The sequence below is a fragment of the Anguilla anguilla genome, chromosome 11 (assembly GCF_013347855.1).
Source record: "Anguilla anguilla isolate fAngAng1 chromosome 11, fAngAng1.pri, whole genome shotgun sequence".
Lineage (NCBI taxonomy): Eukaryota > Metazoa > Chordata > Actinopteri > Anguilliformes > Anguillidae > Anguilla > Anguilla anguilla.
The window spans coordinates 2,832,059-2,857,193 of record NC_049211.1 but is presented as its reverse complement, the minus strand read 5'-3'; the positions used below and the strand labels follow the sequence as shown (position 1 = coordinate 2,857,193).

General features: G+C 44.4%; 3 protein-coding genes across 4 annotated transcripts; 1 reads left to right on the top strand and 2 right to left on the bottom strand.

The window, feature by feature from the left end:
- Positions 1-89: 89 nt before the first annotated feature.
- Positions 90-5,163, top strand: LOC118207348 (CMRF35-like molecule 1). Of its 2 annotated transcripts, XR_004761360.1 has the most exons (5): positions 90-1,363; positions 1,701-1,848; positions 1,947-2,297; positions 3,808-3,856; positions 4,355-5,163. XR_004761360.1 is itself a non-coding variant. In XM_035380832.1 (4 exons), the coding sequence occupies exons 1-4, from the start codon at positions 943-945 to the stop codon at positions 4,518-4,520; spliced, it is 603 nt and encodes a 200-aa protein (XP_035236723.1). In that variant the 5' UTR covers positions 90-942; the 3' UTR covers positions 4,521-5,163. The 2 variants fall into 2 exon arrangements, 1 of the variants encoding a protein (XP_035236723.1); XM_035380832.1 differs by lacking the exon at positions 1,701-1,848 and having other exon boundaries at positions 90-979.
- A 1,242-nt stretch (positions 5,164-6,405) lies between these two features.
- On the bottom strand, positions 6,406-10,398 carry LOC118207952 (claudin-16-like). Its single transcript, XM_035382174.1, has 6 exons — positions 10,319-10,398; positions 8,778-8,907; positions 8,110-8,212; positions 7,494-7,658; positions 6,819-7,010; positions 6,406-6,494 (listed from the first exon to the last, which is right to left on the bottom strand). Exons 1-6 carry the CDS (start codon positions 10,342-10,344, stop codon positions 6,406-6,408), a joined length of 705 nt encoding a protein of 234 aa, XP_035238065.1. The 5' UTR covers positions 10,345-10,398.
- A 2,398-nt stretch (positions 10,399-12,796) lies between these two features.
- On the bottom strand, positions 12,797-24,017 carry LOC118207285 (claudin-19-like). Its single transcript, XM_035380685.1, has 5 exons — positions 23,043-24,017; positions 18,224-18,388; positions 17,532-17,616; positions 16,919-17,065; positions 12,797-12,947 (listed from the first exon to the last, which is right to left on the bottom strand). Exons 1-5 carry the CDS (start codon positions 23,263-23,265, stop codon positions 12,911-12,913), a joined length of 657 nt encoding a protein of 218 aa, XP_035236576.1. The 5' UTR covers positions 23,266-24,017; the 3' UTR covers positions 12,797-12,910.
- Between the last annotated feature and the right edge of the window lie 1,118 nt (positions 24,018-25,135).

Below are 25,135 nucleotides of genomic sequence, written 5' to 3'. Positions count from 1 at the left end.
CTACCGAGTGCTATCCTACTGACTTACACACTTTTCATACCTTTTTGGCTGGACCGCAACAGCGAACGTCTGTGACTGAGTGATGAAGTTACACCATTGGTCGGCCGGATCACGTGTGTTAGGTCCAGCCACATACTAGGTTTTAACCTGGTCTTGTTTAGTATTAGTTTACTACTTGAAGTTCATCATGAAACCTTCAGTTAAATTCCTTTAATCATCTGCCATCTCTCTTTTTTGTTTTTCCCTTGAGCTGGGTCATGACAGAGTGGGGGCTTGTCCGGGATAAACAAAACAAGCTACATTTTAGTGAGCTGCGTTTTCAGTCCAAACAGAAATTCAGCTGTTGTTTTCCCTTCATGAGAAGACAAATCTGAAGCCTTATTTACAATATTAATGTTAACATTTCTTGAGCTTACAGAATTAGTTCAACTTCCCATTTCAGACTGTGTGTGTACCTGTGTGTGTGTAGTGTGTGTGTGTGTGTTTGTCTGTGTATCTGTGTGTGTGTCTGTGTATTTGTGTATCTGTGTGTCTGTTTGTGTGTGTCTGTGTATCTGTGTGTGTGTCTGGGTATCTGTGTGTGTGTGTGTCTGTGATCCTGGGACTAGCATGATGCAAACCCGCTCACACACACACACACACACACACACACACACACACACACACACATATTTGCACCTTGTTGGCCAACCACATTTTTTTAATTCTGAGGACCTTTATTTCTCAACACTTACGAAAAGAGGAAAGGAAATCCTGAGAAAGACACCCCGCCAAGCCCACAGTCCTTTCATACAACCTCACATCAGCCAATCCCATCTCTGCGCTTAGAGTCCCTCATCGGCCCAGCCAATAAAATCATAGTATTCATGAGTGCCCCATGATAGAGCACCCGTCACTAGCCAGAAAGTGTTCAGCGCTTTGGATTTCTTTCCCACAATAGCCATGAAGAGCATTGCGATTTTCACTCTTCTTCTGTCAGGTAAAGCATGTGTAACTTTCTTATTTCTGTTTTAGTTATTAATTTATTCATTAATAACTGTATTGATATAATTGATATTAGAACCACAAAGGCTTTGTAGAGCAAACTCAGTTTTGTTAGACTGCTATTGGTGCCCACAAGAAAAGGTGAAACTAAATCTTTAATGACAGATATTCATTTTTAATATAGTAGAAGACACATTTACTTAATAGATGGGTGGATGGATAATAAAATTATACCTGATTATCCTGGGCAGGGTTGCTGGGAGTGCTGGAGCCTATCCCAGCTTTCATTGGGCGAGAGGCAGGAATACATCCTGAAAAGGCTGCCAATCTATTGCAGGGCACACACACCATTCCAACTTTACCAGTCATTACACAATAAGTATGTTTGCCAGTGTCTTGTAGATGGTCTGTGGTATTTAATTTTAATTTTATTACGCAATAATTATGTTTGCATGTATTTAAGTATATTATATGGTATTTAATTATATATTAAACAATAAGCATGTTTGCCTGTATTTGATTAAATTGTATGGTATTTAATTACATTATATATTACACAAATAGTACGTTTGCCAATGGATTGTTACTTGATGGTTCGTAGTGGAAAAGGGGTTGATTGAACAATGGCAACAGAAGATGGTGTGTGGTATTTAATCATATACTACACAATAAGTAATATTGTCTAATATATAATATAATTAAATCCCCGCCCCCAGCGTGTGATGCCGTCAACGCGGCTGCTATTTCGGTGTGTGCCCTGCGATAGATTGGCGGCCTGTCCAGGGTGTGTTCCTGCCTCTCGTCCCAATGCACGCTGGGATAGGCTCCAACACCCCCCCCTGCGACCCTGCTCAGGATAAGCGGGTACAGATAATGGATGGATGGATATAATATAATTAAATTGGTATATTAATATATAATATAATTAACTGCCCCCCCCCCCCCCCCCCCCCCCCCCCCAGCGTGTGATGGCTTCTATGATGTCCTCAACGCGGGTGGTATTTCCGTGCCGAAGGAGGTGCGTGCCGTGGCGGGAGAGACGGTCACAGTGCGCTGCAGCTACCCCCGCCGTTTCTCAAACAGACCGAAGCACTGGTGCAGCGGCGGCGCGTACCAGTCCTGCAGAGTGCTTGTGAGGGCCGGCGAGCCGCCCACGGACAGGGCCTCCGCCAGCGACGACCAGAGCGCGCTCACGTTCAGCCTGACCCTCACCGCCCTCCGGCCGCAGGACGAGGGGACCTACTGGTGCGTCATCTCCGGGAAACTCAGATACGTCTACAAGTCGATGTCCCTGCACGTCCTCCAGCCTACAGGTGAGCCTCCGGGACACAGGAATGAGCCACACCTGGGATCGCCATAGCGATTAAGGATAGAGAAATGAGCCCTACCTGGGATCGCCATAGCGATTAAGGATAGAGAAATGAGCCCTACCTGGGATCGCCATAGCGATTAAGGATAGAGAAATGAGCCCTACCTGGGATCGCCATAGCGATTAAGAGGAATGAGCCCTACCTGGTATCGCCATAGCGATTCAGAGAAATGAGCCCTACCTGGTATCGCCATAGCGATTAAGAGGAATGAGCCCTACCTGGTATCGCCATAGCGATTAAGGATAGAGAAATGAGCCCTACCTGGGATCGCCATAGCGATTAAGGATAGAGAAATGAGCCCTACCTGGGATCGCCATAGCGATTAAGGATAGAGAAATGAGCCCTACCTGGGATCGCCATAGCGATTCAGAGAAATGAGCCCTACCTGGTATCGCCATAGAGATTAAGAGGAATGAGCCCTACCTGGGATCGCCATAGCGATTAAGGAAAGAGGAATGAGCCCTACCTGGTATCGCCATAGCGATTCAGAGAAATGAGCCCTACCTGGTATCGCCATAGCGATTAAGGATAGAGAAATGAGCCCTACCTGGGATCGCCATAGCGATTAAGGATAGAGAAATGAGCCCTACCTGGGATCGCCATAGCGATTAAGAGGAATGAGCCCTACCTGGTATCGCCATAGCGATTAAGGATAGAGAAATGAGCCCTACCTGGTATCGCCATAGCGATTCAGAGAAATGAGCCCTACCTGGTATCGCCATAGAGATTAAGAGGAATGAGCCCTACCTGGGATCGCCATAGAGATTAAGGAAAGAGGAATGAGCCCTACCTGGTATCGCCATAGCGATTAAGGATAGAGAAATGAGCCCTACCTGGGATCGCCATAGCGATTAAGGATAGAGAAATGAGCCCTACCTGGGATCGCCATAGCGATTCAGAGAAATGAGCCCTACCTGGTATTGCCATAGCGATTCAGAGAAATGAGCCCTACCTGGGATCGCCATAGTGATATCAATATGGTGTACCCAGGCTCTATGGCATTGGGCTAATAACACATAGAGAAAAGAGAAAAGTTTTCCAGGAAAAAAAATTAAAAAGGACAAAAGCCCAACGTCTGGTGTTCACTGGAACGTACCGTGGAATAAAGGCTTTATGAAGTGTGTTCAATAGAAGAGTACTTTTAGCTTCCTATAGGGAAGACCAATGGGACAACTGGGAGTTGAAGACTCTCTCTGCTTAAGAGCTGCCTGCTCTCTTTTTAAAAGAAAAAGGGAATAATATTTAATCACAGTATGTCAGTAAAACGGCCATAATATTCTGGTGTAAAATTCTTACAGTCCATCAGATATTATCTCACTGTAAAACCTTCATTATTTTATTACTGACAGCTACAGTATAACCTAATGCCTTTTTAAGCTAAATCACTTTTGACACTCTTTATATGTGACCTGTTCTTATAAAGTATTAACTGTGATATTCCTGAATACTACAGAGCCACCCACTACTGCCACCAAGGAGCCCCCAGAGGGAGGCGCATCAGAGTGAGTCCAGTCTGAATTTAGTTAAATGCGGCCTGGATGCCAGGTTTCACCTCTGACCCCAACGAGGAGTTTCACAAAGCACTACACTGGTATCTGCCAGAGCGGAGAGAGACCGTACAGATGTACCTGCTATCTGGTGCTGCACTTGGCATCACAGTCTCTCTCTCTACCTCTCTCTCTCTGTCTCTCTCCCCTCTCTCTCTCTCTCTCTCTCTCTCTCTCTCTCTCGCCCTCTCTCTCTCTCTCTTTTTGTCTCTCTCTCTCTCTCTCTCTCTCTCTCTCTGGCTGTTCTGGACAAACATTTTGATCGTAGTTGTGTTATTTTTATACGTTTTTGGTTTTGAAAATGGCGGCTTACCAAATTCCAAATTTTCTCATCGAAAATGGCTGCCCTAACCGATCTGCTTCCTGTGAGTCACCCGTTCGCTGCTTGTCATGAAATGTGCTTTAACCGCAGCCTTGCTGCTCTAACGGAACACGCCTGTTCCTCTTGTGCAGTTGGTGGTCCATCCTGCGATGGGTCCTGTTCTTCCTGTTGCTGGCGTGTCCCCTGGGCCTGTGTTTGAGGGAGAGGGGCGTCGGGCGTGGCTGCGTTCCTCTCTGTCCCGGGACGGGCGTCCACACCCCCCCCTCACCGCTGCCCCCTTTGCCCCAAACGGGGTGACTTTCCCTCACCTGCCACCCGGCACAGAGGACCAAACCCGGACTGTTACTCGTATTTATTTTAGGAAGGGGCTACCTGCTGAACGTGCCCAACGGGGGGGCAACTGGCTGGAAACATCCTGGATTTTTGATGAGATCCACAAGAACTACCAACAACATTATCAACAAGAAAACATACGGTGTCCTAACATAGCAGTTTCCTAAATGAGCCTCGGACCCAAGTGGGGGGAGGAGGGGGCACAGTGAGACAAAGGGGGAGATGGCGGGGGGGCGTGGTGAGGTTTGGAAAAAGGCACAGTGCATGAGGTGAGGGGGTCTTATAAAATGGCTTATTACCAAAAGGTGGCATGACCACAAATGCTCGGGAACCTATAATGATGTAACATATAACTGTTTATAGGCAGATTATAACGTTTTTTGTACATTTATTTGTGTGTGTGCGTGCGTGCGTGCGTGCATGCGTGTGTGCGCGTGTGATTGTGTGTGTATGTATATATTTGTGGGTGTAATTTTAACCGACAACCTTTTTTAAATTGACCTTTTAAGTTGAAGAATGGCAAGCTTCTGTTGAAGCCTGTGAAATTTGATAATTTAGCTCAGTTTATAGTAAAATAAAATGTACAGTCGTTATGTGACACCCTGCATTTTACTGTTTCCAGAACTCCTCAGTGTCATACTGTGAAGAACATGTACATTTTCTATATATATTTGTGTGTGTGTGTGTGTGCGTGCGTGCATGCGTGAGTGTGTGTGTGTGCGCGTGTGTGTGTGTGTGTGTGTGCGTGCAATTCTGTTGGGGTTTACCTAAAAAAATGCAATCATATAGCCAATGATCTGCTCCCCATGATGTCCCTATAACAGTTCAAATGAATGTGAAACAATGTGACAAGAATACATATTTTCATATTTTTACAAAATATAATTCAAAAATACATATGAAAATATTTCAGTTATAGGGTACTGCTGTGGCATAGCACACCCCCCCCCCCCCCCGCCCCAAAAAGAAAAATGTTAAAACAAAAAACATTTTTTAATCATGGACAAAATTAAAAGCATGGCTCCAATTGAAGTCAATAAATATTCCAATATTTTATTTCATAGCTGTCGTCTAATTAAACACATATGCCTAACAAAACTACTAATTTTACATGGCTGTTGAAAATAAGAACAAAACGAAACAACAAATACATACACAAGAATATTTGCGGAGCTGGTCTTCTTTGTATGGATAAGGAGTGTCGCACTTTGGTTTTGTCATTGCTGATAAACGGTTGATAGTAGTGACGTTGGCTGTTTACTAGACTGACATTTTGTTCTGACATCAGAATGGACAATATGTGTTACTGATCTCAGTCACTCACCAAGATTACATATGTAGTGTTCATGTTGTCAGATAAGAAGTTGTACATACTGTATGTGTTGATACAATATGCTGGTTGGCGGTTGATTGTCTTGGTGTTTGATCCTTAGAGGAACGTGGTACATTGTAAAACTGGGCTGGGATTTCAGGTTTTTCAGCTGAAAAAAAGTTTTTTAACAAATGGGGGAACTTGTTGTCTTTACGCTTCCCCAACTTGTGCAGGATAAATGTCCATGAAATTTATTTGAGCGCAAAAAAAAAAAAAAGTAAAATTAAAAATAATTCAACCTTTTTTGATTAAAAAAAACAAAACCCATCTATGAATTTGAATGACACGATGTTAACCTTGTAGGCAGTCCAGGTGGAATGTGGTGGACCCTCTTTGCAGGCTGGCTTGCTCCTTTATGACATCACAATCACACTTTTCCGGGCCATGGAGCCCCCCCCCTCTCCCCCTCCCTCGCTCGCTTGCGTCTCTCTGTCGCCTCCCTGTGGCCGTCTCCGGTCACAGCAGGCAGTCTGTCCCTCACACGCGGGAATCCATGGCGTATTTTTTACCCGCTGCAGTCCTGCCGTACTTGTATATGGACCTGTGGTACTGTGAAGATCTGGCGTCTGCCAAAGAAAAAAAAAAGGAAAGACAACAAAAGTGGAATAAATATAAATATTTATCTTATTTTTATTTTTTTTGGTCTTTGGGTTCAGGATTCAAAGATTCAAACTAAATCTAGCATTAGACAAAAGGCCAGGAAATCAAGCCAAAATGTTGTTGAACAAAAAACTAAAATTTTACTGTTTACTTAAATTTTTATATTGTTGATGATGATGATGATGATTATTATTATTATTGTTGTTGTTGTGGTTGTTGCTAATACTACTACTAATAATAATAATAATAATAATAATAATAATAATAATAAAACCGTAGCGCTTCCTCACCTCTAAAGATATACAGGCAGCACGTGAGCACTATGGAGGCCAGGAAGCAGCCGGTGGAGCCGGCCATGGCGAGCCAGCAGGACCAGCCGAACTCGTAGTGCATCCCCAAATACACGTTCTTCAGCACCAGCGTGGCCCGCTCCACGTACACGTCCACGGCGTACCACACCGAGCCGATCATCCCCGGGATCCCTGCGGGGAATCGGGACGGGAGAACCGCCGCTCGTCAGCCTCCTGCTGCCGTACAGCACGCCATTTCATACCCGGACGCTGATTCGTTCGACTGCCCGCGGCCCTATAATTGGCTGGTTCCACTAAGGAAGTGTTTTTGTAATAAATTTGATTCGCGACACGGAGTTGAGCAGACCACAGTTCCCGCCCCAGTTTGGAATGTCCAATCACGCGTAACCAAGCAGCTGCGTTCGCTGCCGATTCGGAAGGGCGCAGACATCCACGGTTCCCCTCTGAAAACGTGCGATGGTGTCGCCAGCTGCTTCTTTTCACACCACAGACTGCAGCTAAGCCTGCAGGCTAAGAAACCTTTCCGTGCAGTGAGGAACAAAGGCTTTTGGAAGAGCAGAGGAGCAGGCAGAGAAGCTTCTCTGTCCTGACCCTCTGCGCCCCCCCCAGCTCCCCCCCCCTCGCCCGGGGCTCTGTGTGCGGCGGCCATCTTACCTCCCAGCCCGAATATGAACCCGGCGAAGTAGCATATCCTCAGCTTGATGTGCGGCTCCTCCCTCAGGAGCTTGATGACGTCCAGCCCCAGGACCAGGATGATGAGGGCGAAGCTGGCCAAGATGTCCGCCGTTATCATCAGCGCTCGCGTCAGAACGATCTTCACTGCAGGGGGGAGACCCAAACGCTCTTTTTTCCCCCTCATCACCATTCCAAGATTTTAACTACTCATGTTTTAATGGCAGCAAGTTTTGTCATCCAAGGTATGTTTATTATGTCAATAAAGTTGGTCTTGTAACCTAAAGGTTGCAGGTTCGATTCCCTGGTAGGGCACTGCTGTTGTACCGTTGAGCAAAGCACATAACCTGCATTGCTTCAGTATATATCCAGCTGTATAAAGGGATGCAGTGTAAATGACGTGTAAATGATGTTGTGTAAGTCACTCTGGATAAGAGCGTCTGCTAAATGCCTGTAATGTAATGTAATGTCAGGTCTGAGGAGGTTATAGCGGGCCGGTGGGACAGCTGTGATGGGGAGGGGGTGGGACGGTTGTGATGGGGGGGGGGGCGGGACGGCTGTGATGGGGAGGGGGTGGCCGGATGGCGCGGGGGCTTACACGGGTGCTCGGCGAGGATGGTGTCGTACTGGTCACAGGTTCGAATCCCGTCCTGCGTGTTGGTCACACACTCCCACCAGAGCCCCCTGCACTTCTGACTGACCTGTGGAGGGGGACGGGGGAAAAAAAAGAAAACAAAAGATGTTGGTGTTGAAATGTGGTGAGGAAAACGTTTTGATTGGTTAAGAAGATAAAAAGGAAAGAACAGCTGTGTGCTCCCCCCACCCCCCATGCTCATAACTGGGGGGGGGGGGGGGGGTTGATGATGAAGCCACACCCCATCCTTCTGAAACTCTCAACCAGGAGTTTTCAGCCTTTTTCTGCTCCACCACACACCCCCAGCCAGGCTCAAAGGCATCCAGGGGACCATTCTGGGGTCCACGGAATAATAATAATAATAATAATAATAATACTAATAACAATAATAATAATAATGATGATAATGGTGATAATAATAATAATAATAATAATAATAACAATAATAATAATGATGATAATGGTGATAATAATAATAATAATAATAATAATAAAATAAATAATAATAATAATGATGATGATGATAATAATAATAATAATAATAGCACTAATAACACATAATAATAATAATAATAATAATGATAACACTAATAATAATAATAATAATAATAATAATAATAATAAGCGCTCACCTCCAGGTCATCGTCAGCGTTCACCATCCAGCAGTCCGTCCAGGTGGCCACGATGAGGAAGAGTGTGGAGACCAGCGCCAGGACGAAGGCCATGAACTGAAGCACCACGATCATTCTGAACTCTGGAGGACTCCAAGAACACAGCATTTTTATTTTATTTATTTTTACCAGACATTTCAGCCCCAAAACTCCTGATGCAGCACACCCTCGTTTACGCACGTTGCTGAGACTTTCACATCTTAGGTGTGTAGTGCAACCAGAGCAACTCACACAGCTCACATTATTATTCAGATACAGTCCATTCATACAGCTGGACATTTACAGAAGAAATTCAGTCTAAGTCAAGGGTGCCATGGCCATGCACCCCCCTATCCCCCCCCCCCTAGAAATGCTGCCCTCAGGAGACCCTTATGACTGTGTGAGCTTTGACACCCCCCCCCCCCCACCCCACCACAAAAATGCTCTCTTGATGCTGCTTTCAAGGAAACGACTAGAAAGATTCATCCACATACTGTGCCACAAAGATTAATTAATTCCCTGCACCACAAAGGCAACAATTTAAAAGATCTTCCCTGATGTTGTTTTTTTATTTATGCTGTTGATGTCTTAGTCCATGGCCTTCAAGCAACTTTTGTTCTATATAATTTTTTTAGAACAACTTTTGGTTTTAACTTCAATTTTACCATTGTTCACATATGAACAGAAAAGGTCAGACAATAAACTTATATCCAGTTCAGTGTGAAAAGTATAAAAATCCTTCTCTTGTACGTTTAATTGTTATTCAATTCTATTAACAAAAAGTTGCTAAAACTTTCTTAGACTATTGAAAAGTTAATTTTGTTTTGCCTCTTAAAACCAGGATAACAAGTTATTATTATTCATTATATAATGTCTCGTGAAAGGACACACACATCTGCAAAAGCAACATAATAAAGTAATCACCACTCCTCCAACTCTACATGCCAAACCTCTACTTTGGATATAAAAATATAAAATGCAGGAGAATAGAAAAATGTACAGTAATATGACACTGTTTATGGTGCTATAAATATGTAACATTCTGAAATACATCAAATACCCAGCTTGTCATACGCTTCGCTGTCAGTTCGATGAAATTAAGTAAATGTGTCAAAATAAATTCTACACTTTCGACTGCAAACTGCAATGGTGTTGAAAATGGAAATAGGAAAATATCAACAGACCATGTCACTCAAAGACAGCATAACATGTCCCTGTGACAGATTTATTCAATAAAATACTCCATACCCTTAAACAACAGCGTAACCTTACCAAAAGATTTCCTGCCCATGAGTAAAAATCAATATCACTTTCTCTCAAAAGCCCCATTGAATCTAAACCACACCACCATGCAGCAAGATCTGTGATGAAATTAGATCAAAAATCTCTTCCTCTATCTGTATTCAAAAAGCACATTGTCAGCTCATAGCTAACTTCTCCCTCCAAGTCTCTGTTCCAGTCTTTTTTTTAATTTTTTTTACCTATAACATGCAAACACATTGTATTAAAAAATTCAGATTTACCTCCACTTTGGCCGAGCAGGACTCATGTTAAGGTTCTACATGAAGGTTTGCGAGTTGAAAAACTCTTGACCTGATCTCGCTGTGGAACAGGAATGTGTTTTTTTTTTTTTTGGTTGGGGGGGTGGTGGTGATGGGGGGTCCAGAGCGGGGGTAGGTGGGGGGGTTGTGCTGAGCTTGAGTGACCCCAGCTCCCGACCCCTCGTGCCCCCAGGCCTGGATATTATTCTGAATGGGGAAAATCTTTTATTTATTTATTTGTTTTTTTCTACGCCAGAACCACGGTAAATAAACCACGTTTTTTTTCCATGGCTATTTTTGAACCGGGTAAGTGCCGGGGTGTGTGCGCTGAATGCTTATTAAGGGGCCGTCTCTCTGATAATGCCGTTAACGCTTTCGAGAGCACGCTCGCGCAGTACGGCTAGTCACCGCTCCAGGCCATGGAGCCCAGCTTCGTTAGCCCCGCCGCGCGCTAGCAATTTTCCCTTGCCTCACGCGCTTAAACGGCTCCAAATTAAACGCCGTCACAGTTCTGCCGGGAACTTGCTGGAGATTCTGTCAATGTTTAATACGACCCGTGAGTGCCGTTTACTATGAACTGAATGTCTGCAGGTTTTTTTTTTTTTTAAAGAGAGTTGTTAGTAAACTAGAAGCGAAGTTGTAATAGTAGTATGTGATGTGTCAGTAGCTAACAGTGTGCCTTCTGTTTACAAAGACGTACCTGTGTCATCATACCCCTCAACCAGCCTAAAGCTACAATCCTTATATAACGGATTTAGGCAACTATACTTTGAGTGTGGTATTTTTTATTTTTTTGCCATTCCAAATATGAGCACGTCATGAACTGGCTGAACTGCTCAAATCTTTGTCCAAAACTTTCTCTTACAAATACAAGCGCTACCACTTCTATCTGCACACAAGTTTTTTTTTTGTTTTTGTTTTTGTTTTTTATGGTTAATTTTGGTCATTGATGAATGTACCAGAGTTGGAATCCAGACCAATTCTTTAGGCCTAAATTTCCCAGTCCAAGGAAAATGCTTTTCTGTAAGTGTGTCCCACTGAGTTTACTGAAGTCTGGTGTCTGTGAATCAATGAAAGAGCCCAAATTACATCATGACATTAAGGATGGTATTAATCGGTTTCTTTTGTGCCAATGCTTTTTTATTGTTTGCCCACAATCCTCATGCTTGGTCACTCCCAATTTACTGATGCACTCTTGTGTGATGGCTGTGGTTTTGCATGCAGGGAAGCTTGGTATGATGTGAGGTGGTAACACAAATCTGGGTCATTGTTTGGCATCATGTGAACGTCAAGGTGGATGATAATAACTGTGCAAATTGTTTTGGCACCTGGTGTGGATTAAATAATTACTTACATATACTTATCATTTACCGTTATTCGTTCTCAGCTGGTTGTGTGGCCTTGGTTTCCTGATATGACTCTAATGCTTCTTACCTTGGCCTCTCTGCAATCTGCTCTGAATAGGTGCATCCGCCAGGTAAATCCATTTGTTATCACAATGTTTTAAAGTAAAACCACACTCAGCCATTTTATTATAAAATAAATGGGTGAAACTACTCTTTCTCGTTCTCAAGGCTGTGAGTTAGTTTTATTAAGTGAAAAATGTTACATACACATCGCAGACAGATCATTCCTTTTATCAATTACAATAAAGTCCACATTATGAAGAAGCTTCATGAGCTGAGACTTCACAAATGTGCTGTTGCATGCCATAGTGTGATTCTGTGTGCTGTCCATATCTGATCTGTTCTCTGTGGAAGGAAGCTTGCACACACTAACCAAGTAGGATCTTTTTTATTATCATTTTATCATCATTTTATTTAAGTTTTCTTATGTTACCCAGCAACTGTATAACTGCATTTGAATGTTATACATTTTGTTTTTTACAACAAATGATCCCAAAATGCATATGAGGTCACAGTTTTGGTACAGAATTAAAGACAAGTTCTCAAATGTATTGATGTGCATGGCTATGAAGAATGTATACCCTATAACGATAACCCACAGTTGGAGTTTATTGCTAGAATATTGTCCATTGTGTTGGGTCTATGGGTGTGTACATTATTTGTAATCCCAAATTGGCCTGATCAAAAGATAAATTTAGTGAATGAATTAACAGGAAAAACAAAAAACTGTGGGTAAGTACACAGGGCTTCCACAGGAATGAATAAAACTCAGTCAAGGCTGAAATTAAGTCCCTAAAAATCAGTCAACCAAACAATCAATAAATCAATCAATCAACCAATCAATCAATAATAATAATAATGATAATAATTGTGCACTGTAGGAAAGGAGCAGTGCTGAGTAATCAGTACAGCCTGTATCCTCACAGGGGTCACACAGAGGTCACCCAGAGGTCGAAGGGCAGGGCAGATGTTGTAAAAGAAGGTGGACATCTGTTTGTAAGGGTGGGTGGGGGGGGGGGGGGGGGGGGAGGGGATTGGGGTTGCAGAGGCAGTGGTAAATGACTGAAGAAGAGGAGGGAAGAGGAAGAGGGTCCATATTATAAATCAGGACACAGAACAAGGAGCAGGACCGGAGGGAGAGATCCTCGTCACGAGAGCAGGGGTTCGATCAGTCAGGGGAGCTGCTTTCGGTCAACAACTCTACCCTGAATTAGAGAGACACGCACAGACACACACAGACACACACAGAGAGACAGAGAGCCTGATCAGAAGAGAGGAGGAGTCACAAATCAGTCTGATTGACGCTTGATTGCTTTGTTCTGTTTTAGCAGCGGTGAACGGACAGAGAGACAGGCATCACAGGTAGAGCACTGAGAGAAACGGTTTTAGTAGAGTTACATGGGGACGCCAAAGGGAGCTGGATTTGTATCCTTTAGGTCAGGGACACTCAAATCTGGTCCTCGAGGCCCGTATTGCTGCTGGCTTTCATTCTTCCCCACTAATCAGGACTGATATACACATGGGACACCAGGTGAGCTAAATCTCTGGCCAATTAGTGGTATTAATCTTTCAATTAACATCAGGTAGAGAAGAGAACCTGCAGGCCTGTTGGCCCACTGGGAGTGTCCCTGCTTTGGGTTAGGGGTGTGAAACTTGCTCTGAAACTTGTTCTGCAGTTTGTGTGTTTTTTTTTTGTTTGTTTTTCTAACCCTTGAGCAAGGATGAAAACCTGGATGTAGCCATATAAATTATCAATATGTGAACCAATATCAGCCGTGTAAATCACTCTGCTTATGGATAATATCTATGCAGATACATAACCTAATTTACTGTTTTAAATATATTATATGTTGCACTTACATGTCGTATTTTTATATCATATTGTTCTATAAGGGGCTCAAATCCTTACTCAAAGTGATGCTGAATTGATGCACACATTTGATGCTGGGCAGTGTTAATGCTTTGTGTATATTTGCCATGCAGGGGTGGAATAATGCTTTGTGAATACATATGATGATTGAAAAATTGTGTTGCAGGGTGGAATGATTTGTGAATATGCATGTTACGGGGTAGAATGGTTTGTGAATATGCATGTTACAGGGTGGAATGGTTTGTGAATATGCATGTCACAGGGTAGAATGGTTTGTGAATATGCATGTTACAGGGTGGAATGATTTGTGAATATGAATGTTACAGGGTGGAATGGTTTGTGAATATGCATGTCACAGAGTGGAATGATTTGTGAATATGCTGCTATACGGTATGAACCAGTATGATAATCACATCAGACTCAATACAGAGTTTCTACTGTAAGATGCAAAATACTCTCTCTTTCTCACACACACATGCACACACACGTGCTCGTTCAAACACAAACACACACACACAATCTCTCTCTCTCACACACACACACACACACACACACACATTCAGACAAACACACATGCTAAAACATCCTCTTTTTAAACAGGAGCTGAACAGGAGCTGTTTAAATAGTGTGTGGGATTAAATTTTGCCCCACAGTGATGAGAATGTTGAGCCTGACAAACTGTGTTGATGAAGACAAATGCTGACTTGCATTTCATTGCTATTGGCAATTGTTGACTAAATCCAGACCATTAACTAATATTTCAAATGGCTGGGTGACATTAATACGCAGTGTAAATGCAACAAAAAACCTTGATATACTTCATATTGCGATACATAATTTTATACATAACAGAAAGCTAAATGTTCAGTATTCAGATCCTTTATTGTTCTTCATTCTCTCAAAAACCTTTCAGAATTTAATGTTTCCACAAATATCTAAAATGCTGTACATTAAAAATTGCACTGTGAAATTGCAAAAGGACCCAATTTAATGATGCGTATGCCGTTTGCGTAGTGCAGACAGAATTAAGCCAAAGCTACACAGACAACAAAAGAAGAAAAAAAGTGAAAACCTTTGTCACAATATTCAGTTGCGTCACAGAAAGTGAAAGTTATTATTTTTCTTAAAACCAAAATTTTTTTTTATACAATGAGCAGCTTGACACCGCAGATAAACACTCCCACAAACCACAGCCCCGACTGTGAACAGAGGTCCAAAAAAAGGGCGAGAGGCACTTCGGTTTTGTCTTTCTTTTCTCAACTGCCACACATTTCTCATCCTTTTCTTTCCCCTGGTTATCGCACCAGGGCTAATTTGAGTGTTGGGCACTCTCCTAGGAAGCATCATTCCTTTTGCGGTTTCATCTACCTGTGTAGGGAGCAGGCCCTTTTGGATTGTGACACCCGTGTTCTGCTTGAGTCAGCACATTCTCAGGCCCAAATTCATAAAGCTTCACAATCAGTTTGAGGGCTGATTTGGGGGTTGGGGGGGAGGGAGTCTGTGCCCATGAACACTTGCCCTAGTGACCGTATTCGAATGAACAGACCGATGTCTTTAGAACGGCACTACCAATTTGAAAGGCTTTGTGAATATGAAGCTCAGTTTTTGTCTTGCACCTACTGAGGTGCTTAACATTATGGTTTCATGTATTTGCTACGTCAGAGTAAGTTATGTGTTAAAAGCTACTACTTGTTGCTATACAAATGACATGGTACACTCTCAAAATGTGTTAAAAACAACACACAATGCGTCGTTTTTTTAACACACCTCTATGTCATGTTAAGGACAACACATTTTGTATTACTTTCCACATGGTCTGTAGTAAAAAGTCTCTCTTTGTAAGACTGTAAATTGTATATTTGTAACACAAAAGTTGTAACTTAGACACAAAATGTGTTGAAAGTAACACAACACAAAAAGTGTGTATTTATGAACATCCTTTTTGAGAGTGCATCAGCTATTTGCTGCCTGTAGCTGTGTGTGTTGACGTCAGTCACCCTGGATAAGAGCAGCTCCTGAAAATCTTAGTATGATGTGATGTCATGAGTCTCAGAACACTGTGTGTTTCTGTAAATGTGGAGGGCTTTTCCACGAAACCAAACGATGTTTTTACCAAAACTCAAATTTCTTTCCTTTCTTAAAAAAAAAAATCTGATTAATCTAGGCCTGGTTGAATCCATTAAGCAACATTTTCTTCCCTTTAAAACAAATCAATAGAGTGTTTTTATAGCTAAATTAATTTAATACATTTTACTAAGCCAACCGCCAACCTTTGTGCTCTGATAAAAATAATAACATTGATCCACTATTTTTGTTCCCCCCAACAACAGTTGCAAGAGTCACTAATATCACTAATATCAATGCATTATTATGTGAGATATCTAGTACGTATTTACTTAATAAAATAAATCAACAGTGCTTCCTAAATGCTGTGCAAAGGATGTATGGCTGTTTGATGAATGTTTTATATCTTCCTGATGTAAAATCCCACTTTACCCTTCATCACATACTTTACCTTTTATTTGATATTATTTTCGGTGCCTGTCAGCGTGTGTATCGATGTGTGCATGTATGCAGGTGTATGTTTGTAGGTGTACATGTGCTTGCATGTATGTACCTGTGTGCTTGTTAGTGTATGTCTGTGCATGTATGTACCCCTGTGTTTGTAAGTGTACATGTGCTTGCATGTATGTAGGTGCGTGTTTGTAAGTGTGTAGGTGTAAAGTTGAGCATGGGTACATCTGTCTGTATCCTAAATGCCTAAAAATGTCAAATGTAAAAATAAGTGTGAATCCATGTATTTTTGTGAGTGCACATGTATGTCTGCATGTGTGTGTGTGTGTATGCATGCACGTGAGTGTATGTGTGTATGTGCGTATGTGTGTGCGTGTATGCATGCACGTGTGTACGTGCATGCATGTGCATCTGTGTGTGTGTGTGTACGTGTGTGCATGTGTGTGTGTGAGTGCGTGCACACCCGTGTGTATGGGCGTGCATGTGCGTCTGTGCATGTCTGTGTGTGTGTGTGCGCACGCGTGTGTCTGTGTGTGTACGCGTGCGTGTGTGTGAGTGTGCGTGTGTGTGTGTGCGCGCGTGTGCATGTCTGTGTGTGTACGCGCGCGTGTGCATGTCTGTGTGTGTACGCGTGCGTGTGCGTGAGTGTGCATGTGTGTGTGCGCACGCGCGTGTGTGTCTGTGTGGACTATCCACAGTAAAAACCGTGGTGCTCTCTGGGTAAAAGGTGAGATCTCTGGCCTTCAGCACCCTCTGTTCACCGCTAGTCCGCTATGGGCAGATTACACGTACTCCCTGGCCGTGGAGGGCTGTGATTGGCTGTAGTACTGCTGCCCTCTCCTGTCGTCAGGGGAGCAGGAACAACACAGGAAAGACCCTCCCAGTATGGTTAGGCTGGCCGCCGCCCAGCCCACAAACAGGGCGGAGCCAAACTCGAACCTGCGAACACAGAGACGACAGCGTCACTGGTCACTGGGCCACAATCACTTTCTGAGCTCAGCAGTAGAACATGTCTTCATTGCAATACATTATGGGTCTATGTCAGACAGCCTTATATGCTGTTTATATTTCTTAAAGCATTAGCACTTAAACTTTGCACGTGGGAAAACATCTAAAAAAAAAGGTAAATAAGACACAATGGAATTTTAAGGAAATAATTTCACGTCTAGAAGATACGGTGATGTTGCAGAATTTGTGGAACCAGTTGAAAACATTCAAGAATAATAAAAAGAACAAGCCATGGTGAGATGAACTGAGGACGAGTTAGCTTGATCTGTAGGAATTGGTTTCACATGTACATCGAACATCAAATAATTAAAATTCCCTTCAGTATCCACACGATCATCACTTTACCTCATTAACGTGCGAAAGACTTGACATTTTGATAGAAAAGATGAGATTTTACCTGGCGTTTACAGGTGTGTTGGGGTTGAAGAACTGGTAGGACACTTGAGTGGCGTACCAGGAAACAGACACCAACGTGCACAGCCCTGCGGAGGAGGCAAATTTCAGATTAACGAAATAAAAAAGCAATGAACAACAAATTTCTATCCTTCCGCCCATCACCACTGAGCTTGTAAAACATTATTTACTCCTTTAGCAAACACAAGCATCTGTGAATATGACCCAAGCCATTAACGTCTGACTGAACATTAATGTGAAAATGGACTAAACACAGACTGCAGCCAATCTTTACATGTACTTTGTCTCAAGGACAGATTGAATTGATTGGATTGGAGTCTTTCTGTCATTATGAGCCCAGCATCTTGTAAATAACACTGCACGCTGACAGTTAACACCACTGTTCATTGGCAGTCGCCAGACCAATTCATCTTTCTCCTCTGTAAGGGACATGAGTCTCTGGTCTTAATCTCAAGAACCATATACTCTACTATGCAGAAGCCAACTCTATGAGGGATATTTAATTGAAAATATTTTTAAAAATTATATTTCCCTGCAACGTTCCTAAGACATTTGTATTAAGACAAAAAAAAAAGAAGAGACTGCCAGGTCTCAGTAGGTTATAGCGGGGTAAAGCGTCGACGTGCTCCCCAGGTGGCGCTCTGGGCCGCTGAGGCATGCTGGGAAGGGCCTCACCTGCGAGGAGGAAGAGGACGCCCCCGGACACAGCGATGCGGCCCTTGATCATGGGGTTGCTGTCCCCCACCCGGGTGCACTTCATCCCCACAACGCTGATGATGATGGCGAAGAAGCCCAGGAGCACCGACAGCACCATCAGGGCGCGGCACGTCTGGACATGCACTGCAATGAGCCACAGACCACTTAGTACACAGTACAGACATCACTAACACTGTCTTGCATGTCTGGACATGCACTGCAACGAGCCACAGACCACTTAGTACACAGTACAGACATCACTAACACTGTCTTGCATGTCTGGACATGCACTGCAACGAGCCACAGACCACTTGGTACACAGTACAGACATCACTAACACTGCCTAGCATGTCTGGACATGCACTGCAACAATGCACGGACCACTTAGTACGGAGTACAGACATCTGTAACAGGGTCCAGCATATCTGGGTGTTTACTGCAACAAACAACAGACCACTTAGTACAGAGTACAGACTCTAACTTGCAGGGTCTAGCATGTGGTTTACTGCAAGAAACCACAGACCAACCACAGACTTAGTACACAGTACAGACTCTTAACTAGCAGGGTTTGGCATATCTGGCTGTTTACTACAACAAACCACAGACCACTTAGTACACAGTACATAGATCACTAACAGGGTCCATCATATCTGCCAGTGTACTGCAACAAACCACAGACCTCACAATCCCAGACTGCTTAGTACAGTGCACCTGTGCAACAAACCACAGACCAAATAGTATAGAGTACAGACATCACTAACAGGGTCTATCACATCTGGGTATTTACTGAAAAAAGCCACAGACCACTTAGTACACAGTACAGACATCACTAACAGGGTCTAGCTGGCTGTTTACAGCAACAGACCACGTGCCACTTAGAACAGAGTCCAGCCAATCTGGCAATCTGGATGATTCAGTTCATTTATCTCAGTTCTACAAAACACTTAACAGAACAATTATATTCATTTTATGAAAAGCGAATATGGGAATTCAGTGACCGTAACCGACAAACAGGCAGTGGCACACAAAAGCATCCTCTAACAACGAAGGTGTACAACCACCTTCACCTCCTTCCTGGGGGGAGTGTCTGTGGTTCTCCTCTCTCTGCGGGAGTGCCTGTGGTTCTCCTCTCTCTCTGAGTGTCTGTGTGAGTGTCCGTGGTTCTCCCTGTGAGAGTGTCTGTGATTCTCCTCTCTCTGGGAGTGTCTGTGGTTCTCCTCTCTGTGGGAGTGTCTGTGGTTCTCCTCTCTGTGTGAATGTTTGTGGTTCTCCTTTCTGTGGGAGTGTCTGTGGTTCTCCTCTCTGTGTGAGTGTCTGTGGTTCTCCTCTCTGTGGGAGTGTCTGTGGTTCTCCGCTCTGTGTGAATGTTTGTGGTTCTCCTTTCTGTGGGAGTGTCTGTGGTTCTCCTTTCTGTGGGAGTGTCTGTGGTTCTCCTCTCTCTGGGAGAGTTTTTGGAGTGAGGTAGTGTGAGGCCATTTTGCCCGCTCTCCTACCCCGCCCCCCCCGCTCCAGCGCCAACGCTTCTGGTGCCTGGTATGGGGTCGGGCACGGGCCCACGGGCACCCTCTTTCGCCTGGGACGGGCGCGCGCCTCCATAGGGCAGCCTTTGTGCTCCTCGAAAGCAGGGGGGGCATTGTTCACTGAGAGAGTCCCCCCCCCCCATGGTCCTCTGGAACACCACGGACCCCAGCACTCTCAGACTCTCTTACAGTAAGAGGGTTTTTTCAGCCGCTGGTTTTTATGTCCGTTTTTCACCTGTACCAGCTGAGGGAAGAAGGAAGGAAATCTAATTTATCTAAATTTACTTTATCGAATTGATCCTCATGATCTGTCTATTGGTGCACAGAACCATTACATCTCTATGGATTTCCGTATGCAAAAGGCTTGAACAGATGAACAGTTTGACTTTATGATCAGTAGTTTAAATTAATATCAGATGGGGGGAAAAAGGAAATATGTTTTTTTGTTGTGTCTTGTTTTGTTTTTGTTTTTTTGAGGACCCAGAATAACATGCAAGATTATTTTTGGTGGTTACTGTAATGTGGCTTTTTTTTATTATAGAAGAACTGTTTTGTAAATAAGCACATTAATACAGTGTGGTTAACTCACCAGACACAATAACAATATTTCACCCATCAGTTTTCAGACGTACTGTACAATAACGAGTTGTGTCTGCAGTGTTGACAATCTAGCATAAATCGAAATTACTGCTGTTTCCGTTTACGTTGTTTATTTATGTTTACTGACGCATTTCTGACTGGAAAAAAAAAAAACCGCAAAGACCTCGTAAATGGAGTAAAGAAAAAGAAGATGGAGAAGGAGAAAAATCTCCCCCAGACCGCAGCTGGGCACACTGCATGGCTCTGCGCCAGAGCGAAGGCCTCCACCATCGACGCGCTCGTCGCTATCGTCTCAGCTGGCCACTAGCACAACAATAACTAACCCAGGGAAAAAACAACCCCGCTCTCTTCTCTCCGGGGCCAGAACAATGCTCGCTGTTTTAAGGGTGCCAGTACGTAGTACAAACAAGAACACTGATGGCACTGTCCCAAACGATGACCTTACGTGGGGCAACAAAGCGGTGGGGTGGGGTGGGGTGGGGGAAAAGTTCGGGGGGGGGGGGTAGTGAGAGACAGCATCTCGTCACTCTCTTGGTGACGGGTGACGGGCGGCGGGGAGGGCGGGGGGGGGGGGCTTCAAATTCCTCATTCTAATGAGGTGTCGGACATCGCTGTTACAATGTTACAGTTTTTTTTTCTTTTTTTCTTTTTTTCTTTTTTTTCCGAGTTTGGAGTGTGGAACGCCATTATCGCTCAGCGTTCCGTGACTTCAGTCCTACCGCCAGGGGCGTTGACGCCAACAACGGGCGGAATCGCTCACCTTTTTAACCAAAACCTTTTAAACTTTTAAACGCACTTCAGTTCAGGGGTGGAAAAGTCACTTCCTGCCCATAATGCTCGGCTGGCTGTTCATTAGTCAGATGCGAAGCTTTGGTGACCGTGATCGTAACTAAGTAACTTTTACTTGCCGCCTTAATGCTGTGTCAGTCGAGTTAAGCAAGTAATTTGTGGTCTCATTTAAGACAATATTTGCTTAAATTTTTTTATTTTCAAAACTTTGCTGCGGCCCCATACAAAACAAATCTGGTCATTTTAACATTTGTGTGTTAATGTACAATACATTTTTTAGTTAACCCAAAATAAATTTTACACTGATTTGTGGGGGCATTTTGAGTAGAAGGTTATTCTGTATAAGAACGTTCCTGACATTTACAGAGTATCGCAGTACTTATAAATAATCCACACTGGCCATTATCAAAACCTTTCTGTTCATCCTTGGCACGTCATAAAACTTCTGCATCTCTCTGTGTTTCAGTGTTATTTAATGTTTGATATCCATGTATCCTGTATTTAATCAACATTTGTCTTTAACTTACAAATAAATACAAGCATTACATTTTGTCTTTACAAACTCAGTTTGGGAAGTTAGATTTAGTGATTGTTAACTTGACAAACTTGCCTGCTAGGAAATAAATAATTATTGCCTTTTAGGTGTGGTTATATATAAAGAATATTATTTACAATATATTTATGAGTTATGGGCAAAGGATAAACCAACATAATGGCTCCTACATATGTGGTAAGCCACCCTTAACAACTTGGGGTGCCATGCATAATTATTTAGACACATAACTACGAGGAAACAGATTAAATCCTCTCAATAGAGAATAAGATGATGAAAAACACTGAGGGATAAAGTTTTATCAGTATAATCAGTGTAACTGCCCATACTCGCAATACTGGTCCGCTACAAACAAACAGTTTCATCACGGCTTGGAAATTTCATTTCAGATTCCTTTTGTCAGTCACTGAATCCCCCTACAGTATTTCTCCAGAAGAATCAAGGCTTTTGTTTGGCGATGATGGGAAGAGAAAAAAAAACTTAAATAGCCGCATTGTTGTGGTTTCAAACAGACGCTCCCTATCCCGAAAGGAACATAATTAATTTAAACACCCAGGCTTAAGAGCGGAGGGAAGCTCCTCTGGGCACGGGAGCGCAGAACGCGCAGACCTGCCGGGTTATCGCTCCACGTGGCCGGCGTTGGAGAAACGACCCGTTTATCCTCCTGCAGCCGGCTCCGTTCTCCGCGGCACTGGACAGAGGAGGGACGCAACCGAACGAGTCACGCCAGGCGCGGACGGGCGCTGGGCCGCGGTGTCACGCCACACGTGACGCACTCGCTGTCGGTCAGTGCGTTTCAGCTCAGCCCTGTGAGCTTCGGCGAACAGCACTGCATGTCACCAGCGCCTTGTTCTCTCGTGTTTATCATAAACAAACCTGCTGTTTGGCCTTGGAGGACTCTGACGGCAGAGATGCGCGCTTGCTATCTGTGATGTTGAGTCTACGGCTTCGCGTGTGCGTTAAGGCCTGAGGTGTGTGTGTGTGTGTGTGTGTGTGCGTGTGTGCAGGTGTGTATGTGTGAGTGTGTGCGTGAGCAGGCGTGTGTGTGTGTGTGTGTGTGTGTGTATGTATGTGTGTGTGTGTGTGTGCATGCATACTGGTGTGTGTGTGTGTGTGTGTGTGTATGTGTGTGCGTGCTTGCGTGTGTGTGAGCAGGCGTGAGTGTGTGTGTGTGTGCATGCATACTGGTGTGAATGTGTGTGTGTTTGTGTGTGTGTGTGTGTGCATGCTTACTGGTGTGAATGTGTGTGCGTGTGTGTGTGTGTGTGTGTGTGTTTGAGCAGGTGTGTGTGGGTGTGTGTGTGCGCGCACCAGGACAGCGCAGTCCCATACTCACCGTCCAGTGACAGCAGGGAGTCGAACACCTTGCACTGCACCTGTCCCGTGCTCTGGGAGGCGCAGGACATCCACAGCCCCTCATACAGGCCCACCGCCGTGATGATGGCGTCGCCCGCGTACGACGACTGCTTCCACTGCGGCAGCGCCGTCGTGGAGATGATGGCAATCCACCCGCCCAGCGCCAGGAAGTAGCCCAGCAGCTGGAATCCCGAATTCGCCATTATCTCTACTTTCTACTTTCTCTTTCTCCTTCTCTCTCTCGCTCACTCACTTTCTCCCCGTCTCTTCCTCTCTCCTCTTGGAAACTTTCTCAAAACACTGTCCTCCACATAAACTGCCCTTCGGAAAAAAAAAATCTATTAAAAATGAGAAATAAATAGTTAAGCAGCTAAAAAAGAAAGAAAAGGGAAAACAAGCCAAGCTATTAAAAATTGAAGAAAGAAGCTTCTCTTTTTGGCAGAAATGTATCTGTGTGTTTTCCCCGCCAGTGCGGCTCTGTCCCGTCTCTCGTCCGAATTCTGATAGACCACTGCGAATCAGCTGGAGATTATCGTACCAAACAGTCCCAGGGGTGGGGGGTGGTGGAGGGGAGGGGGGTAACAGAGCAGGGTCAGTCTTCTGCTGCTTCTTCTTCTCCTCTCCTCTCCTCTCTTCTTCTCCTCTCCTCTCCTCTCTTCCTCTCCTCTCCAAACGTCGGACGGTCCCTTTTGTGTATCGCTCCTCTGTGTGGGTCTCTGTGCTCTTCGGGGTGCTCCTGTCCTCACCCTTGATTTTGGACGTCTGTGGTCAGGACGGCCGCCCTGAGTTCGGCACCGGAGTGCGCTCTCCCTGGGTCTCCCACGGCGACGGGTCACGAGGCCTCCCCCCTCTTAAATCGCTGCCGGCTCGGGTCCTTGCTGGAAGCTGCTCTCGGTGTCTCTGGCAGCTGCCTCTGGGAGATGGCTGGGGAGAGACTGGACGGCTTTCCCTCTACAGCCCCGTGGGTTACGTGATACCCAGGAAGGGGGGGGGGGGGGGGCAGGCGTGGTTGGGGCGGGGGGGGGGGGTTGTAGTGAATAGCAATGAAAACTTTGCGGTGGACAGAAGAAAAAAAATCCTTGACCGGCTTCACAACTGTAAAATGCAAATGAGCTGTGGGGGCTGACCGCTGATTGGCCGGTGGGGTAGCAGAGCCACGCCCCCTGAGAACACACGGAATTCCAGGCTGTACTGCCAGGGATTCTCTGCAGTTGTTAAGCACATTAAGAGGACTCAGACCACAGAACAAAGGAACCTGTTAACCTCCATTTAATGCTCAGCCAATCAGCATTAAGCCCTGCGAAGAGCCCAGAGACCAGGGTTGGATTCAGTCTACATTTACACTTAACATCGATTGCATAAATTAAATTACAGAGCAAAGTGCAAGTGTTCATTATTATATATATATTTTTGGCAATCACAAAAAAACCAAAAACAAATAACCAAACCAAAATGTTTATGGGGGGAAAACTGGCAGTTATTTGTAGATGAGGTGGATAAATGAGGACTGACTCCAGGCAGATCTGTTTCCACCCTCTGCTCTGTCGGGATGTATTTGTGTGTAAGACGCTGTCAGAGAGCTCCAGCCAGCCAGCATGGAGAGTGTGTGGCAGGACCTGTCATCCACACACCTCCTCCCTGCTCTCTCCAGACCAACGGCCCACTTGTCAAGGCGTTGCAGTTGCCATGGAAAACCACACAAATATATACTTTTTTTTTTTTTTTAAATCTCACCAAGGGTTTCCTGGACAACGGAAAAACCACGGTGTGTGTTGAAGTAGGTGCAGGAGACATGTTGTTTGTCTACGCCATGTGCCACCTTGGTTTTCAGTCACATCGACTGTTCAGAAGCAAACACAGGTACCCACTCTCCTATACTAACACTTGCGCTTCTGCACATTAGACTGAAGAGATTACACACACACACACACACACACACACACACGCACTCAGTAATAAACAGACAGGTAGACAGGTAACTTGCGTCAGCGGCAGCGAACAGCAGTGAGCAACTGGAAACATCACAAAGACTTACAAACACAGATCCTCACAGACACACACACACTGGGGAGC